The 20914-nt window shown below is 25.4% G+C and overlaps 1 protein-coding gene across 1 annotated transcript; it reads right to left on the bottom strand.

The window, feature by feature from the left end:
- Positions 1–17286: 17286 nt before the first annotated feature.
- Positions 17287–18184, bottom strand: LOC110647848 (ethylene-response factor C3). Its single transcript, XM_021801852.2, has one exon. It carries the CDS (start codon positions 17988–17990, stop codon positions 17313–17315), a length of 678 nt encoding a protein of 225 aa, XP_021657544.2. The 5' UTR covers positions 17991–18184; the 3' UTR covers positions 17287–17312.
- Positions 18185–20914: the final 2730 nt, after the last annotated feature.

Raw genomic sequence — 20914 nt, 5'->3', positions numbered from 1 at the left:
AATTATAACTCTTATGGAAGTCAAGAAGTTTGTTGTTACAATACCAATGTAGATTTTGTGGTTCTTGTTCTTATCCATGCATTGTAGATTAACTCACTTCCAGGAAAATAAACATCTCTCTATAGAAATGCATTATTAATTTCATCTCTCTGTAGTTTAACATCCCAATGGCCACAAGGTTTACATGACAAATTGCAATTTTTGTTTTTCAATTTTTTATTTTATAAAAACAAGAAACTGTTTTTTATTTTCAGTTTTAAAATTTTGAAAATCATTTTTTAATCATTGTTTATTATCTTTTAAATTTACTGTTATTAGCAAAAAATTAACATTAATATTAGTATTCATTATATTACAGAAAAAGAAACTCTCATAAAAAATGCAAAGAGGAAGATTTCATTAAATCCTTACCGACAACAGCATAAAACTCTCATAAAAAGAAACTCTCAGACAAGACAATTTAAATGACAACAGCATACGTCCCAACACTTGAATTGCATCATCACTGGACATCTATACTAGAAATAAATTATTGAAGTTCAACTAATTTAGAAGTTAAATGGATTAATAGGATGAAAATGCTGAAATATCAACCTTGACGAGTGCTAAGGGGTAATCCATACCGAATGCACCCTAAGCGTCGCAGAAGCTGATTTCAGAAATTTCAAAAATGCACACAAATGCCCATAAGCTTCTTTGCATATCACTCATGGCAGGCCTCTTTCTTACTATCGCTACTCACGACTTGCAATGTCAAGCAAAAGCTTAGCATGAATCGATGAGAATTGATGACACTGTAGCCTCAAATTTGAACTATTCAACATCCATATTCTTTTGGCTTCAATCGCTTAGTCTCGTATTTTTTTTTTTCTAATTCTTTATCAGAAATGAAAATTTTTAACCTCAATAACCCACATTCCATCGGCAATTGTTCAACCCAAGTAATGTGCAAAATGCATAGTACACGAAAAAAATAAGTTTGCAGCAAGATAAACTCACCTTAGTTTGCAGAAAATAAGTCTACAAATGAATGAGTCTGGAGAAGCAGTCGAATCACGAGAATGGTTCTGCTGAGAACGATTTTGCCAAATCTGCTAAGAATGAGTTAGATCTGCTGACAATGATTCTGTGTTGAGATTAATGAAACCAAAGAAGAAGCAATCGAAGAAACACCGAATAGGAATGAGGGGAAGTTCACATCCGAAGAGAAATGGCTGAAGAGAAGCGGTCGAAGAGTTGAAGAGACGATTGTCGACTTGCGTGGGAGGTTAGGGCTAACAAATGAAAGTTGGTTGTGTTCTAAGACTTCAAAACTACGTAGTTTTGTAATCACAATTTAACTTTTATTTAATTAATTATAATTAGAATTTATTATATTTTTATCAATTTTAATTGAAAATATATAATAATTTGCTATTATTAGTAAATTTATATATATAATTAATTAATTTATATATAAATATGTTAAAAATTTGTTATCACATCGATACATGGTTATCCAATCCAATCACATTATACAATAAAATGCTATTTGTCAATCTCTATAATTAAATCAAAACTACGTAATTTTTTCATAATATGGATTTTATTTAATTAAAAATAAAAATTATTATAATTATAATTATAATTATTTTATTTTGATAAATTCTATCCAAATTAAATATGTAATCACTTTTATATTATTTATTAGTTAGCATCGAATGAGTAGTTGGAGAATAAGTCGAATCTATTGATTTGGAATAAGCCAGATGAAACCAAAGAAGAAGCGCTGAAAATGAGTATGTATTGAGACTGATGAAACCAAAGACGGGGTTGATACTGATGGAACCGAAAAAAAAAATGCTTACCTTATCTAAATAGAATAGCCGACGAGAAAAGAAATCAAAACAGCAAGTTGATGGAACCGAATCAATGAGAGAAGGGAAGAGAAATCTAGAATGTGACTAGGACTATAGGCAATTGAAAGAGTGAAAGTTAAGAACTAAATAAAAGAGAGCGAGGGGGTTGATTGTGTTACAATTTTAGTCTTCTTTAAATTTCTATGCATAACTACGTAGTTTCAAATAAAACTATGTAGTTTTATATTTATTATTAATTTTATTTAATAACAATTGAAATTTATAAAATTATAAAACTAAACTAAACTAAATAAAAATATTACTAAAAATATATAAAAATAAATATTTATAAGGACAAATGTATGCAAAACATGTTCTAAAACCCTATAAAATACTGCATTACGAGGTTTAATGGTTTAAAAGAGAGATTTTTTTTAGCATGTTAAATTTTTTTTTTTTAATTTTCTCTTTAAATCTAGCTACGAAATTAATTTTCGTAGGTAATTACCAACTACTCATTTTGTTTGGTAATTATTTTGCCATGTTAAAATTTTTTTTTTTTGTTTTCTTTTTAAATTTACCTACGAAATCCCTTTTAGTCGGTAATTACCAATGACTTATGCTATGTATGTAATTTTTTTATTTAAAAATTTTATTTTTTTTCCTTTTTTAAATTTAGCTACAAAATAAATTTTAGTCGGTAATTACCAACTACTCGTTTTGGTGGGAAATTTTTTTGACACGTTAAAAATTTATTTTTTTGTTTCCTCTTTAAATTTACCTACGAAATCCTTTTTCATCTGTAATTACCAACGACTCATGCTTTGTAGATAATTTTTTTTATTTTAAAATTTTAATTTTTTATTTCCTTTTATAACTTCAGCTACGAAAGTAGTTTTAGTCGGTAATTACCAACTACTCATTTTAGTAGGTAATTTTTTTGCCAAGTTAAAAATTTATTTTTCTTGTTTTCTCTTTAAATTTACCTACGAAATCCCTTTTAGTCAGTAATTACCAACGACTCATATTTTGTAGGTAATTTTTTATTTTAAAATTTCATTTTTTTATTTCTTTTTTTAAATTTAGCTACGAAATAGTTATTGTCGGTAATTACCAACTACTTGTTTTGGTAGGTAATTTTTTTGCCATGTTAAAATTTTATTTTTTTATTTTCTCTTTAAATTTACCTACGAAATCCTCTTTAGTCGGTACTACCAATGACTCATGGTTTGTAGGTAATTTTTTTATTTTAAAATTTTATTTTTTTATTTCCTTTTTAAATTTAGCTATGAAATAGGTTATAGTCGGTAATTACCAACTACTCAATTTAGTAGGTAATTGTTTTGCCATGTTAATTTTTTTTTGTTTCTTCTTTAAATTTACCTAACAAATATTTTTTAATTGGTAATTACCAACAACTAATACTTTGTAGATAATTTTTTTATTTTAAAATTTTATTTTTTTATTTCCTTTTCTAAATTTAGCTACGAAATACGGTATAGTCGGTAATTACCAACTACTCATTTTGGTAGGTAAGTTTTTTGCCATATTAAAATTTTATTTTTTTTGTTTCCTCTTTAACGTTAGCTACGAAATATCTTTTAGTCGGTAATTAGCAATGAATTTTGTCGTCAGTATATTTATTTTTGGTTGCTAATTTTGCTGCTATAATTTACCTCTACATTTACCTACAAATTTAGTAGTCGGTAAAGTTTCCATCAGTAATTTGTCGATAATTGCGTCGGTAGTAATTGGTTTACATTTTAATTCTTTTAACTTTGCTTTTTTGTCGGTAATTAGTAATGAAATTTATTTGTCGGTAATTTTTGTAGCAATTTTTTTAATTTCTTGGAGTGTAGGTTACGTTGAGTGTCTGGTTCAGTTACAAACTCGGACTAGTTTAAAGGCCGATTCATGATTCACCAGTTCAACCAGTCGATTCGGTCCAGGTTTAATAATTATGTGTAAAGGGATAGAATACTAATTTTTCCAAATATCTACAACTTACGTGGCACTTTTTTTTCTTAGACACGTGGGATTCAATAGAAATTTTAAAAAATAAAAATAATTTGGAAAAATATTTTATTTTGTCTGATTTGGGTTTGTTTATCGGTGAAAAAATAGTTTTCTACCTTTTAATTTTTTAAGTTTTAAGAAAACTCTAATTTTATGTTTTGTGAAAGATAAGAAAAAATATATATATAAAAAAAGAAGTTACTTTTCAATAATAAAAAATTATTTTTTATTAAAAAAAAATTGGCCATATCTTTTATCATTAAAAAAAATCATTATAAATATATTTAAAACTCATTTTATTATTAAAATAATTTTAATACGTGTTATTTATTTATTTTGTAATAAAATAACTATTTTTATTATTATAAATAAATATTTTTTAAAAATAATTATTTAATTTCAATTATAAAAAATTATAATATAATTTTGATTATAGAGAAGTTATTATTTTTTATTTAAAAATAATTGAAAAAATAAAAATTTTATTATAAAAAATAATGAAAATTTTCTATATCTTAATTAAAATTCAGAAAACTGAAACATTTGAACATAAAATTATATTTTTAATTTTCTTTAAAAAATTTTCAAGAAAACTATTCCAATTTTCTATAAGTTGATGTACTACTAGAAATCAAAGGTTCATTTCCAAAAACCCTATTTTATAATTTATATAAAAATACGTAAAACTATAAACTTTTTAAGTAATAAATTGCAGAATATTATTATTATTATTATTTATGAACAAAATTATATAATTTTAAATTTATTTTTTTAGATTATGCAGCATATTTTTTAAAAATAATTTGTTTCTATTAATTATATAGAATAGTTAAAATTATTAAACAAATTATAATTTTTAACACAAGGTATTAAAATGTCAAGAAAAAAGTTCATATCCAATCTAATAAAAAATTATAAAATCACATAACACTTTTATATATTTTATCCTAAATTTAATAACAAAAAAATTGAATTAAAATTCTTTAATTAAGTTAAATTAAATTAAATTATAGCACAACAATCATACTAAATGGGGTAAAGGAAATTCAATTTTAATGATATTATTAAACATTTAATTAGAATAATTATATATTAATTTTGAATTATATCAAAAGTTACATGTCAATCTCTACATTTTTTTTGAGAAACCATTTAGTTTTGAATTTTAATATTTGATTCAGTTAACAGTCTATCCATTCAAATTTGATTTAAAATTCTCTTACCCTTTTTTAATTTGAAATTGTTATATATAAATATTTTAAGTTTTATTTTATATTTAAGTAATTAATTATTTCAAATATGATTAATTATATGCCTGAATACCCATTTATAGCCATAATTTTGTGAAGGTGAAGGAGAAGATTTGTTGTTTTTGGGTTTGACTTGCAACAAATGCTGTGGTGGCTTATATGGAGAGTGTTTAGCGGACTTTAGCAACTCTAATTTCATAGGGATATAAAGTGGTATGGGCTTCAACAAATGAGGAACAACAACACTTTCATATTCCGATGGCAGCCCCTCTAAAATCCAGAGTACAAGGTCATCATCAAGCCCAATGGAACTCAAAGAATCAAAGATGGCTTTCATTTCCTGAAAGAATATCATTAAGGGTAGAAAGATTATAAAGTGCACTCATTGCACATACATCTTCTCTTTATTAATATGAGTTTCACTTTTTTATAAATAAGAAAAAAAAATTTTATTATATCTAAAAGAGTACTATTTTTTAGTGTTTTTATATATCCAATAATTAGTCTTAATGGTGATGTTCTGGTAAAATTCTCTCAACGATAATAACTTTAGGTTTTAAATATCTGATTTTATAAGTAAATTCTCTCAACAACCACGTATTGGTCTTGGAGTGAGAGTCTCTAGAAATGTCAATTGTAGAATTTGATTTGAAGACTAATATCTCGCTATTTCATTATGTCAAATGAGTTTTGCTTTATTGCCTATTTCACAACAAAGCTAAATTGAGTTATTACATTATTGAAATTTTACTCTTATTGAAAATTTTAAAATTTCAAACTTCATTGAAAGATTTAAAGTTTATAAATCAATCTATTTTTAATTGACTGTACTAATTCATTTTCAAATTTGATTGATATTTTATTTAAATTAAAATTTAAAAATCTAATATTACGAAAGAATATTTGTTTTTATTTTATCACCGAGTGCGGTAGGCTGATTGTTAATTTGGTAAGATGGTTTTGTCCCACCTTGGTTTGATTCTCTACGCTAGTATGATGACCAAATATTATCTCTACTTAGAAATGCAATAGAAAAAGGCTGCAATTATCTAATAGTTCATCTTATTAGGTGTCACCTCAGATTTAGTAGTAGGTCCCTTCCTATGGAGTTAGATTAAATCGAGAACGTCAACTGATGAACCCAGAACTCTAGTCTATGGAGGCTATGACCGTGATACTAAAAGAGCCTCATTTTTACAGTTAAAAAAATTATTTTTATTTTTATAAATTCTGTAATCCTAATTAATGTGGATAATTTCTTATTATTTTGCTATCTATATTGTATTGATTATTCAATAATATTTGAAAGTAGGCCAAATTTTCAAACCTATGAGTTTATTGGAGATTATAATGCTCTGTTATCTTTTTATAATAAAATTAAATTAATGTATAAAATTAATTAAGATTTTAATTAAATAGTAAAAGTAATATTATTATTTAGAAGTAAATCTTATTAAATAAATTTCTAAACAAATTAGAAAATCCATTTGTGTTTCTCCATGAATTATGAAATTGCAAAAAGAGTGAACATTTTATTTAAGTATGCATATATATGCTTTTTTTTTTTACCTTCATCTTCAACTTTTTTCTCTCTCCACTACCTATTCACAAGATATTTCACCATCTTATCCAATGGGAATTGAAAAAGATTGAAAGTAATAGATGCGCATTAACACTAGCAACATGACAACTCTGGGACGGCTATAAAGTCTAAATTCTTGTCGTTCAAATGATATAAATTTAGAGTATTTATATATGCGAATATGTGAATATTCATGTGAATATATGTGTTATAATTAATTATAATTATAATTTATTAATAATATATTTTTTAATATTTACCTTACTTTTGTTATATAATATAATACATTATTTTTTTTACAATATCATATTAGTTAACATTATAAAATCAATAGTTAATAAATTAGACAGTTTGCATATATATATATATATATAAAGAAAAAAAATTAAATTCAGTAGAAAGTTTGCAAAAGTAATATATTTTAAGAGAAGAGTTTACCTAAACTTAGTTTTTTATAAATTTAAAAGAAAAATATGTAAAATATATTTATTTTATATGCACATTACACATATGTATACATAGTGTTTTAAATTTATAATAAATTAAATCTAAATAAAAATTTTTAGATAGGTGCAACTGCTATGGAGGTTGGCATGCAGACGAAGAGGAAGGAGGTTGGCATTTGCTATGGAGATGGTGCAACTGATCTTGAGGGTCGAAAACCGATAGGTGCCTACTTGTTAACTTGCTATGCGGGTGTTAAACTTCGAGATACTGTAGCAGCAGAAGCTGAATGGTTGGTTTTTAATCTGCAAAAATTAAAAACCAACCATTCAGCTTCTGCTGCTACAGTAACTCGTAGTTTAATATATATATATATATATATATACACAGAAGCCATTATGAAAATTTTCCTCTCTCTGTTGTTGTTATTTTGACTTGAATAAAATTTGAATAATTAGGCAACACATGTTTACTTTGAAAGGAATTGTTGATTTTTTTTTTTAATTATTTAGAAATCATAATTCTAAATTAAAGATAAACTTTCAGACCAGTAATATTCAATGTGATTAGAATTTAAAAAAAAATTAAAAATAAACTTCAATATATAAAAACTTTAATAAATACAATATATAATTGTCTTTTTATATTTGTCAATACATTATTTAGCTCAATCATCAGAAGAATGGAAAGCTTATATCATTAAAATATAATACAATACAACTGGAAAGGTTATTAAATAATAATTATAATAAATAAATAAACAAATAAAGTTTAATGCCTTTTACATTAATTTTTCTATTCTCCATCTTGGCTTAGAGCTATATAGTTGTAATATTTCAAACGACATGGCTAAATTTTTTTTGTCTTACAATTAAAATAATTTAAATTTATATATTTAAATAAAAAATTTAAGAAAGTCATATATGCGAATATATGTATTACAGTTCATTAATTATAAAAAATTCATTAAATTAATTAATTTTTGTTGTCATATAGTGAGTGCATATATCTGACAATCAACTATTTAAAAATTCATATCTTTTTTGTCTACTCTTTCTGTCTAGGCATTTTTATAGAGAAGTTTATTAAATTTATTAATTTTTATGATGAGTACATAAATAAAATATATTATATTTAATCACAAACAATTTAAAAATATATATCTGTTCTGTATACGCATCTCTATAGTAAAATATATTTAATTTATATCATTTATAATAGATCAAATGGTTATCATTATGTAACTAATAATTAAGAAATTTGAAGGGTGAGGGAATCTAATTTCTAGATAGTTTCATTCATTCGCATGAGACTAAGACAAGTTGAGCTATAAATAACATGTATTTGTGAGTTTGATTTGGAATAATATAGGAATTCATAGATAAATTATTTTCAAACCTTCAACCTTTTGATTTTAACCAAAATTACTGTCAAGCCATTTTAGGCCACATCTTAAGAAATTATTAACAATTACAGTACTTTTTACAAACTTTTAACAATTACAGTACTTTTTACAAACTTTTCTCGTGCATTAGCATCTTGTTCCTCGAAACCATCGATCGTCAGTGACTAGATCAAGCGGGTGAAAATTTGAATAGAACTTGCACCATATATATGAAAGTATTCTGAGTGAGTCTGATCCTGCAAAGAATCAATGCATGGAGAAATTAGACATGAAAATAATTGGCACCCAGAAAATTTTACCTATTGAACGATATTGGGCTGCACCCTTTTTCTTCAGATCTTCAAATCTTGAACTCTGAAATCGCATGTTTCTATCCATTCCACCAGGCGACCCTGAAAACTTTATATATTCAAGCAGGGAAAAAAGAAAAGGTGAAAGTTATAGATAGTGCAGAATTTGCGACAAAACACTACACGACAAATCTATGACGGCTACTAAACTCCAAATTTTGCATACATTGAAATGATTAATTTTTTTAAAAAAAAATAATATATATATTTTTTTATTAATTATTGTACATAAACTATTTCCATAAATTTACTATTTTAGCATATAAATTATAGAGATTTTTTTTTTAAATTTAATCAACCATAAATTTAAAATATAATATGAATAATGAAATCTACTTTTTAAATATATAAATTTTACGTATTTATATTTTTAATTTATAATGAATCAAATATATATAAAAATTTTATAAATTTTTATTAATTATAGAGTATTTTAAATTTATAATAGATTAAATTTAAATAAAAATTTTTGATAAAAAATGGAGGTGTATATATAGATCAGACGAAGAGAAAGGAGGATGGCATTTGCTATGGAGACGGTGCAACTGATCTTGAGGGTCGAAAATCGAGAGGTGCCTACTTGTTCATTTGCTATGCGGATGCTAAACTTCGAGATACTGTAGCTGAATGGTTGGTTTTTAATTTTTGCAGATTTAATAATTTCCTTGGAATATATATATATATATATATATATATATATATATATATATATATATATATATATATATATATATATATATATATAGCCATTATGAAAATTTTCCTCTATCGGTTGTTGTTATTTTGACTTGAATAAAATTTGAATAATTAGGCAACACATGTTTACTTTGAAAGGAATTGTTGATTTTTTTTTTTTATAATGAAGAAGAATTTGTTAGTGCTATTTAGAAATCATAATTCTAAATTAAAAATAAACTTTCAGACCCAATAAGTATTCAATATGATTAGAATTTAAAAAAAATTAAAAATAAACTTCAATATATAAAAAGTTTAATAAATACAATATAAATTTGTCTTTTTATATTTGTCAACACATTATTTAGCTCAATCATCAAAATATATCATTAAAATATAATACAATACAACTGGAAAGGTTATCAAATAATAATAATAAAGTTTAACGCCTTTTACATTAAATTTTCTAATTTTCTTTTCCCCATCTTGGCTTAGAGCTATAGAATTGTAATATTTCAAACTACATGGCTAACATAAAATCTTTATTTACATATTCAAACACACTATTAGATAATTTTTTTTTTATCTTGCAATTAAAATAATTTAAACTTTTATATTTAAATAAAAAATTTAAAAAAATCATATATGCGAATATGTGTATCACAGTTCATAATTATAAAAAATTCATTAAATTTATTAATTTTTATAGTCATACAGTGAGTGCATGTATCTGACAATCAATGATTTAAAAATTTATATCTTTTTTGTCTATACATCTTTATAACGAATCTCATTAAATTTATTAATTTTTATAATTAATACATAAATAAATATATCATACCTGATCATAAACAATTTTAAAATATATATATATATGTTCTTTATACGCATATCTGTAGTAAAATGTATTTAATTTATATCATTTATAATGGATGGAATGGTTATCATTATGTTACTAATAATTAAAAATTTTGGAGGGTGTGGGAATCTAATTTCTTGATAATTTCATTCTCAATAGACTAAGACAAGTTGAGCTATAAATAACATGTATATGTGAGTTTGATTTGGAATAATAAAGGAATTCATTGATAAATTATTTTCAAATCTTCAACCTTATGATTTTAACCAAAATTATTGTGAAGCCATTTTAGGCCACATCTTAAGAAATTATTAACAATTACAGTACTGTTTACAACCATTTCTCGTGCATTGAAGCATCTTGTTCCTCGAAACCATCGATCATCAGTGACTAGATCAAGTGGGTGAAAATTTGAATAGAACTTGCACCATATATATGAAACTATTCTGAGTGACTCTGATCTGCAAAGAATCAATGCATGGAGAAATTAGACATGAAAATAATTGACACCCAGAAAATTTTACCTATTGAACGATATTGGCCTGCACCCTTTTTCTTCAGATCTTCAAATCTTGAACTCTGAAATCCCATGTTTCTATCCATTCCACCAGGTAAGCATGAAAGCTTTATACATACAAGCTGGGAAAAAGGAAAAGGTAAAAGTTATAGATAGTGCAACTTTGCAACAAAACACTACACGACAAATCTATGACGGCTACTAATCTCCAAATTTTGCAGATATTTAAATAATTAACTTTTTAAAAAATAATATATATATATATATATATATATATATTATTGATTAATTATTGCACATAAGCTATTTCCAAAATTTTACTATTTTAGCATATAAATTATTTAGATTTTCTTGTTTAAATTTATCGATAATAAATTTAAAATATAATATATTTAATAAAATTTACTTATTAAATATATAAATTTTATATATTTATATTTTTAATCTATGATTAATTAAATATATAATAACACTTTTTAGAGTCTTCTTAAGTAAATATAGCCTAATTTATATAAAATAATTAAAATAATTGATAAAAAAATTAACACGAATATCTATTGAATAATTTCATTAGATGACTTATTTACTGTTGACAAACCATATAAACATAAAAAGTTGTTTAAAGAAATCATAAATAAGACTTAGTTTGTGCATATACTTTTTTTGATAATTTTTTTTTTTATTTTTATAGATATAAACTTTTTCTTTGCATTCAATTTGAAGATGGGACTTGTTAATTATGGAGTGTTTCCATTTCCAGTGCATGATAGAACGTTGATTTATTCAACAATTCACTAACACTAGACGACACATTTATGGCGGCTGCTAAATTCCAAATTTCCTCTCATTAATAGATTTTTTTTTGGCTTTCATTAATTAGAACAAATATATATATATATATATATATATATATATATATATATATATATATATATATTTTTTTTTTTTTTTTTTTTTTTTTTTTTGAAAATGAATTAGAATAAATATTTGAGGAAACCCTAACTTTCCAAAATTATATTTAATTGATGTTTTAATTCCTTTTTACCTAATTCTAAAAAAACTTTTGAGAAATCAAATTTGGTGACTTATTATATGTATAACTCCAGTGTCTTGAAACTATTTAATTTTACAATTGAAAAAAAATTATAAAATGAAACCCATATATATATATATATATGAGGATTGCCCAAAATGACTTCAATCTAACATTACCTTAAATGATGAGTTGAACTTTTGAGTGAAAGTGATATATGTGTTTTTGATTGGGAAATATCCGAAGATATTCATAAATTATTGTCGAACCTCTCTGAATTTCTTAGCCATACATCAATAAAGAAACTATCAACAGAATTTTGACTTCCTTTCCCAGGAAAAAGAAAATATATATCAAGTTGATGAGATTTTTTTTTTTTTCTTCTCTCCCTTCAGAAAAATATCAAGTTGATATATATTCACCATTCAAGAATCAAAATGCAAAACAAAAGATTGAATGAAGGAAAGGTCATGTAATTCACTATAAGGGTCAATTAAATGAGCATGAGATAATTTTTCAAACTGATTTCAAAATTGTTCTCTCTTCACCAATTAGTTCCTCATAGAGTCCTTGGAGATTAGCTATTTCGCTTAATGAAATCAACAACTTGTCAAGAAACTACCAAAAGCTTAAATTTATAGATGAGGACTCTAAAAATAATTCTATATCTCTATATTACGATCCCGCACCCGAAAGTCCATTAGGCTTTTAAAGTATAAACCAGCAAAGATTCACTTTGCCTTGTGCTGAAATATTCAATTAATAAAAATGACCAACATTCAAACTCTGAACTTTTTAGCCTGAGAAATTTAAAAAATCATTCAACCTAAAAGCTTAAACTCTGGATAAAAGCTCCAAGAATAATTCTGTCTCTCTATTAGCCGCAACGAGTATTTCTTAGCTTTTTTTTATAAATTTTTCTTATGTCTTATCATGTTATGCTTGTATTCCTATTTTGCTCTTCTGCGAAGGGTTTTTTCCCACTAGCTTGGTAGATTACTTTGATAGATAAGTGTATTAGAGATGAATCTATTGATCTAGGTTTTGTTATTATTGGTTTTTTCCTATTTATCCTGGGTTTTGTTATCATCGGTTTTTCCCTCTTCTCTCTCTCTTTTAATTGTTAATAAAATTTCATTGCTAATGAAAAAAGATAAGGGCATGGATTTTTTTTTTCTTTTGAAGGAAAAAGCTTAAGTTTTCAACGAGGAAGAACTAGGAATCAACAATTATATACAGAGAGGTAGAGCATGAAGACGATGAATACTCAATTACTTGGGAGGAAAGGAAAGTAAGAAGATGTATCCAATGGTAATATGCAATCTATTATAATATGTTATTTATATCATAAAATATTGTAAAATAATTTTTTATTTATACATAATTTTTTTTATTCCGATGCACAAAATATAAGCAAATAAGATAATTTTATTATCTCGCCCTAATAAGATTAATTATTATAATTATTATTATTGATAAAGAGAGTGAAAAAATAAGGATTCAAACTTAATATCTGTCAAGTGTGATATGTATTTTAGTCACCGAATCAGATCATATTAAGCAATTGTGATCTACTCAAATGTCGCATTCAATAGAGATTTAGCAGAGAGATATGACTAAGACACGCACAAATTTTCTTAATCTGTAAAATAATCTGCAACCAATTATTAACGATGAAAACTTTCTGGACGGTGATATATATATATATATATATATATATATATATATATATATGAGAGTTGATAAATTATTTGAAAATTATTGTCAAACCTTAATTATAATCTCCCTTTGATTCTAACTAAAGTTTTAATTGGCCATTAATTATTTGTCACTTGTCTGCAAATAATTAATATATGAATTTTGATTAATCATTACTGTGTGATAAAGTAATCTGGTTAGCCTAAATCCATTAACAAACTTATATAAATATTTTTTTTTAATTTTATATAAGCCATTTCATTTCATATAAAACTAAACTTACTATTACTTTTATATATATAAATAAAAATATTATTGTCAAAGGTCTTCAAAACTATAAGATTTCGAGTTTTAATTTAATTCAATTATATTAAAAAAATATATTATTATCAATGGTAATTAATGAGAAGATAGAGATGATGTTAGGGAATTATAAGCGGCTCATCAAAAAGCAATTATAGGCTCTACCCAGCTAGGATAAAGAACATATCTATATCTTTTCTTTTATAAAGTTTTGCTTTTTGGTTCTGTTTTACCCACAAATTAAATTTCTGCTCCAAATTTATTATGAAGCCTTCATCACTGTATGATGATGTGTGTTTGTTTTTCTTCAAATTTGTAAAAAAAGCCTTTGCCATCTTTTAATTTCAAGCGTTTTGGCCTCTCTAATCGATTGCCTTTCGAATCATAATTAACTTCATAGCTCCTGCTTAATAAAGTGAAATATTATCAATGATAATAATTAAAATTTTATTAAAAATTAAAAATATAATACTTATTAGATAAAGCAATTTTTTTAATCAAAACTAATGATTTAAAATTGCACAAATAAGTCAAAATATTTATTTATGAAAATAAAAATACTTTCAATTTTTGTATGCAAAAGGAACTATACTTCGTTAATTTCAAATAGAATATAAAAATGAAGTAGAAATCAATATTATGTTTTACATGAATGATTTATATAAAAAATAATAGGCCGAATGTATATTTTCCCTCCTTAATTTTACTAAAAAAATTTTCGGCACCTTGAACTTTTAAAAACACCTCAACTTATGTAAACCTGAAATTAAGATATTTTTCAGTCTACTGACATGACAATTTGCTGACTAAGATTCGAATGGTATTTTAATTTCACTTTTACAAATGTTGAGATATATCATAAGACGTTTATAGAAATTGAGGTGCTTTATAAAACATTTTATAAATTTAGGGTACCATAAGGTTTTTTTTAGTAAATTTCAATGGTAAAAATGTGTAATCAGCTAAAAATAATACAAAAAATTTAAAAGATTTGATAGTGTTGATAAAACATGTATATTAGCTAATAGGTAGGTTACACATTTTACCTTGACTCCATGATTTTTTTACAAACTCTATTAGATAATCTCTAAATTTAGATTTTTTATTAAAAAAAAAATCATTTTACAAAGCATTCTTCTCTGAAAAAAAAAAAAATCACCGACAAAACACATAAAAACTCCTCAACAAGGAGTAATAACTCAATTAGAGGAGATAAATGCAATAAAATTTAATGGTTGCATATACACTTAAAATCTATTATATGATAGATTTAAGAATTTAAATTTAAGAATTTATTCACTTAAAATTTATTAATAATTATAAATTTGAGGAGATATATTCAAAATCCATTCTAAATATAGACATAAATATAATAAAACATACCCATGATTCATTATAAATAAATATAAATATGAGAGTTATTAAAAAAGAAAACATACTAAAATTTTTAAAAACAAAAAGAAAATGGCAAAAAAAAGTAAGGGAAGGCAAAATTTGGCAAAAAAAAAAGTAAGGAAAAACATACTAAAATTTATATTTCATTTTTGTAATCTGCTTGTCATTAATTGTTATATTACTGAATCCATTGCAGTTTCGGTAACAACTATTAATTAAAAGTTCCACCCCAAAAAATTAAAATAAAGAGGATTTCAATAATAAAATATTAAAATTAAAAATTAGTTATAAACATACCAAAGCCATTAGATAAGACAAATATTTGTGTAGACAAGTAATTATAAATACCGTAAAGGTTTGTTAATCATTCAAAGAAATATATATATATATATATATATATATATAAATTTTCTGTGTTGAGCAATGACCCTTAAAATATGTGTATAGAAAGAAGTACTACATCTCTTTAATAATCTGCAGCACTCGACCAACTACATTGTGTCTACAGTCTATAATATGCCTATATCACATGGACATCACATCTCTGCACTACTTGATTTTTGTTATAACTATTAGCTAATTAATTAACAGAATAACTATGCTTATATTCATATATTTCTTGGGTCACCAGTCCTGATTAATACCACCCTAACTCCACAAGCCTTAACTATAAGGAATTCTCAGAATCGTACACAACTCTAATTATTATACGTAACATATAAAAAAAAATCGCTTTAATCTTTTAAACTACCAAAATATCTTGAGTAAATTTTTTAGCCTTTTTTTTTTCAATAGCAATCAGTCAGAGATAAATTCATCTCCAATTAGCAATTCAATTAGGGTCAAGACCAACCTCCCAATAAGTATATAAATGAATAGTTATAGATGTTATAGATTAATCATTCATTTATTCATTCGGCTATTTTAAACTTCATATACGTACGTTGCAATTTCAAATATTGTATATATGATAATTTTTCTCCCGGCGAAATCCAACTCTCTGATATAGTATCTCCAATATAGACTTCTATGTTTGAAGTTCATGTGAGATGAACATGGCATATATAATGGTTTGTAGTTGACGGCATACACAGAGAGGGGACAGGTAGCGTTGGGTGATAAAATAAAATAAAATAAAAGAAAAATGAAGATAATAAGGAATACACTTCCCTTCATAATTCATTTATTATTCTGGTGGATTTTTTGCTAAAATAATGTGGTGGCCGGACGTATTATATATATATATGTGGGAGTGGGACACTAACTGTTATATGAGCAGGAGAACAGCCATATATGGAGGCAAGACTATTCCTTCCCTTTTTGTTAAACTACGTAAATGGCAGTAAATTAAGTTAAAAATATTAAACAACATTCAAAGATAAGCTTGAATCCTAGGATTTATGAGTTCATGAAGAAATTAATAATGGTCAACACAGTAAAATATTTTGATATTGATTTTATTATTAGGTAAAAAAATATGCATTGTAGTATCATTATCATGTAGTTGTTTAATTCCACTTATGAATTGTATATATATACGAATCTTCAAAAGCTGATGATGGTCATGAAAGTAAATTTGAGATTGTGATTTAGTTTTTGGCTAGGTCTTAGCTGGGCTACAATAATTGAAGCAGAGAAGATAACAACATTGCCTTTTTTTTTTTTTTTTTTTTGTTCTTAATAAACATATCCATATCCATATCATTTTCAACTCTACAATTTCAGCACAAAAAACAGAAATTGACAGAGAAAGCTGAACCCCACCATGGCGCATCAGCCCAAGAAAAGTAAACAGCCTTGTTCTTCCATGGTTATACGGAGTGGATAACAAGATGTGAAAAAGAAAAGAAAAGAAAATCGAGAATTAATTAAGATCTGAAAGAAGGGTTGTCAAAAAAAAAAAAGATCTGAAAGAAGGAAATAATGGACAAAAAGATTAATTATTCATCAAGGATTAGGACTTCCTACACATGATGAGCTCAATAGCTCTTCTAAATACTCAGCTCCTAAATCCTCCAATACTACCACATTTTTAGGCTTACTATTTACCTCTTTCCCTTTACTTTTCTTGCTCGCCGACTTTCGTCTCAGGGAGTGCCTCCTCTTCAACGCCACCACCGGCGAACAGCCATCCTCAAACCGATACTTAATTTCTTGAAGCGACTCTCTCACCATATCCACCGGAAAATTGAGTATAGCCATCGAACCCCGCATGGAAAATGCTGCTTGGTCGTAGGCTAAAGCGGCTGCCTCTGCACTGTCAAAGGTGCCTAACCAAACCCTGATGCCATTTCTGGTGGAGTCTCTAATCTCGGCGGCGTACTTCCCCCATGGTCTCTTTCGTACTCCTCTGTAAGATTTCTCGTTCTTGGGTGTGGAAACGGAAACCTCCTCTTCTTTGGAAGTAACTTCCTCTTCTTTAGTCCCGGTAGTGGAATTGGATTCCGACGATTCTTTATTTGGTTCTTGGGCTAGAACATCGAAAAGAAGCATTTCTTCAGAGTCATTAGAATCGAAAGGCAAGGAATTTGGGTGGTAAAGAAACGGCTCTTCCCAAGAAAATGACTCTAAAGAATCGAAAGAGAGCTCTTGTTTGAGGTATTGATTGAAGAAAGAAGGTTCCATCTGGGATTTAATGGACTTTTCTTGGTTCGTGGTTTTCTTTTGTTTTTGTGGTTCTTGGTTTTCTTGAATCTTTGATTAGTTGCCAGCAGCTTTGCGCTGTTGTGTTTCTTGACAAAATTTGATTGCCTAACTAACCCTTTATATACAAGAAAAACAGGGGACATTGCTAATAAATAAAAGATTAAAATATTAAAAGGATAAATAGAAAGGAAAGTGAAAGATTTTTTTTTTTTGGTATTTTATTTTTTTAGTTTTGAGATTTGGCAAACTACACATATTAGTCCTTGTATTCTCTCTCTTCCTTTTCATATTATTTCGCTCTCCCTCTCTCGCAGCACTCTCTCTCTATATATATATTTCAAAATAACAAGTATCAAATTTACAAAAATCCTTGGCAATTTTCTAGAGAGAGTAGCCTTTGTAGCGAAAGAACACGATTACTCAGTTTACTTTTCAGACCAACACAGCTGACATCATCGAACAACCTCCTTCAAAATTATCAATGCTATAATTACACTTAAAAATATCCACACAACCATCCATTTCAAAAGCACGCTCCATTAGTCCCTAGTTTCCCATTGGATAACAAGATCTATAAAAATTTGCAGCCTGTTTACCATTAAGTTTGAAAAGCTAATACTATTTTTTAGAATAAAAATATTATTTAAAATATTATTAAAAAAATAATTTAAAAAAATATATTTAATTATTTTAATATTTTTATAATTAAAATTAATTAAATTTAATTTTTAATTATTTTTTAATATTTTCTAACTAATATATTTAAAAAATTAATTTTTTTAACAGTAATTTCAATAATAATATCAAACAGACCTTTAATTTCATTAAAATTCTTCAAAAACCTAGTAGAAAAAGATGGGTGTCATACAAAACTCAATGAGGAAGAGCGAGGAAAAAAAAAAACCCTCATTCCTTGAATAATAAGAATTTAACATCTTTAGATTTAAAAAAAAATGAATTTAACATCTTTTAAATTTTCACTTTTAAGTTCTCTGTCATTATTTTTTTTAAGTATTAGGGTGTCATTTACATGTTTACAATGTCTTTTTAAAATTTGTGATTATCTCTCTAAATAATATTTTCTCTAAGAATTAAACCTTAATTCTCTCTAGAGATCGCTGTTAGCCTTACCATTTGAGTTTGAATGCCCAACAATTGCAGCTCAATAATCATGATCCAAGTGATTAGTTTTGTTTAGAGAGCTGGCAAGCTTTACCATTTGAGTGAATTAAATACATAAAATCATTGATTCAAAATTTTTCTTTGAAGTAAAACTTTTGGGACCCAAGACATAAAATTCCATAGACTGAATAAAAATATTCCTTCAAAGCAAAATTTTACATATCTAAGAGAATAAAACAAGGGAATATCGTAAACTAGAAAAGGGATAGAGATGGTGGTTGAAGATGGATAATTTTAAGTTTTAATAGAGGTATCCTGTTTTTATTTTTATTTTTTTTTACTTAGCATTCTCTGTTTTAAATTAATGATATTGGATGCTGTAATAGCCTGAATTTAGCTGAACATTACATGCTAAGTTTTTTTTTTTAATTTATTTATTAATTTAAAAATTTTTACTATAAAAAAAGGATTTGATAAAGAATAAAGGGAGAAGAAATCGATATATATATATATATATATAATATTTGTATTATGATCATTGATTATAATAGATCTAATACGAGTCTCATTATAATCAATAAAAGATTATTTTAATTTTTTTAATATCACTTAATAATAAAATTCAATTTAATTTGCTTACTTTAACTTGGTTGGATAGTTAAGAACATATTACTTACTTAATAGAACCAAGCTCAAGTCCACACTCTTCTAATTTTTTATTTTTAAAAAAAATTAATTTTTAATAAGAGAATAAATTGTTAATAAAATCAATCATCAAGAATATAATTATAAAATTTTAAACATAAAAAAAATTAATTAAATTTTCTAATGGATGTAAATATAGAGCAATTAAGATTTACTTAATACACTTTATTAGTACAAAAAACTACAATTTTATTAATAAATGTATTCTATTAGTGTAGAAAATAAACATTTATTATTAAAATAAATTTTAAATGTGCAACTAATATAATTTTAATATTATATAAGAATAAATTTAATAATCATTAAATTAAATATTTACATTAAATATATATAAAATTAATTAAAAAATATATAAAAAATACACTAATTTAAATATAAAAACGTAATCTAATATTATTAAACTCCTTCTTATATAAATTCAAACTCTCAATACACAAACTCAAATCTTAATAATGTAAAAGATATATTAAATATTTGAACCACTAGAAAAATTGAGAATATATATATATATATACATACACACATAAACACAATCCCCCTTTATTCTAACTTGATAGAAGCCAAATGGGCGTTCATCTGTAGGGCCACAGTAGCCCACGTGACTCAGATGACGCACGGCGGCGAGGCTGGACCCCGGAGTTGTTTACTTTCCTTCATCACCTCGCTGATGTCACTCTGTTTGAATATTTAATTCATATAATATCGACATGGCGCCCTCCCTCTATACGCGTGGCATGATTTATCACCGTAACCCTTGAGACGTTGGTTTGACAGTTGAAATGCACAATTAAAAAAAAAAAAAAAAAACTTGCTTTAGTTAGTTATTTTTTGAGCTATCAAAAAAAAAAAACAAAAAGTAGGACCGTTGATGAATTAATATTAATTCTTTTGGAAAAATTATAAAAACGTATCATATAATTTATTTTGTGGCAATATATGTATTTTTATATTATTAATAAAATAATTTATCAATAATTTATTAATATAGTGATTCATAATGAAACAAATTTAAACGAGATCTCATGTTCAACCTAAGAAAATATAAATATATTGTTTGATCAGAAGTTTTACAATTA

The sequence above is a fragment of the Hevea brasiliensis genome, chromosome 10 (genome assembly GCF_030052815.1).
Source record: "Hevea brasiliensis isolate MT/VB/25A 57/8 chromosome 10, ASM3005281v1, whole genome shotgun sequence".
In the NCBI taxonomy this organism is placed as follows: domain Eukaryota; kingdom Viridiplantae; phylum Streptophyta; class Magnoliopsida; order Malpighiales; family Euphorbiaceae; genus Hevea; species Hevea brasiliensis.
This window is presented reverse-complemented; position numbering and strand designations above follow the sequence as displayed.

Excerpts from the sequence above, each read along its gene's own strand:
- LOC110647848 (XM_021801852.2), bottom strand. The coding sequence starts at position 17,990 with ATGGAACCTTCTTTCTTCAATCAATACCTCAAACAAGAGCTCTCTTTC.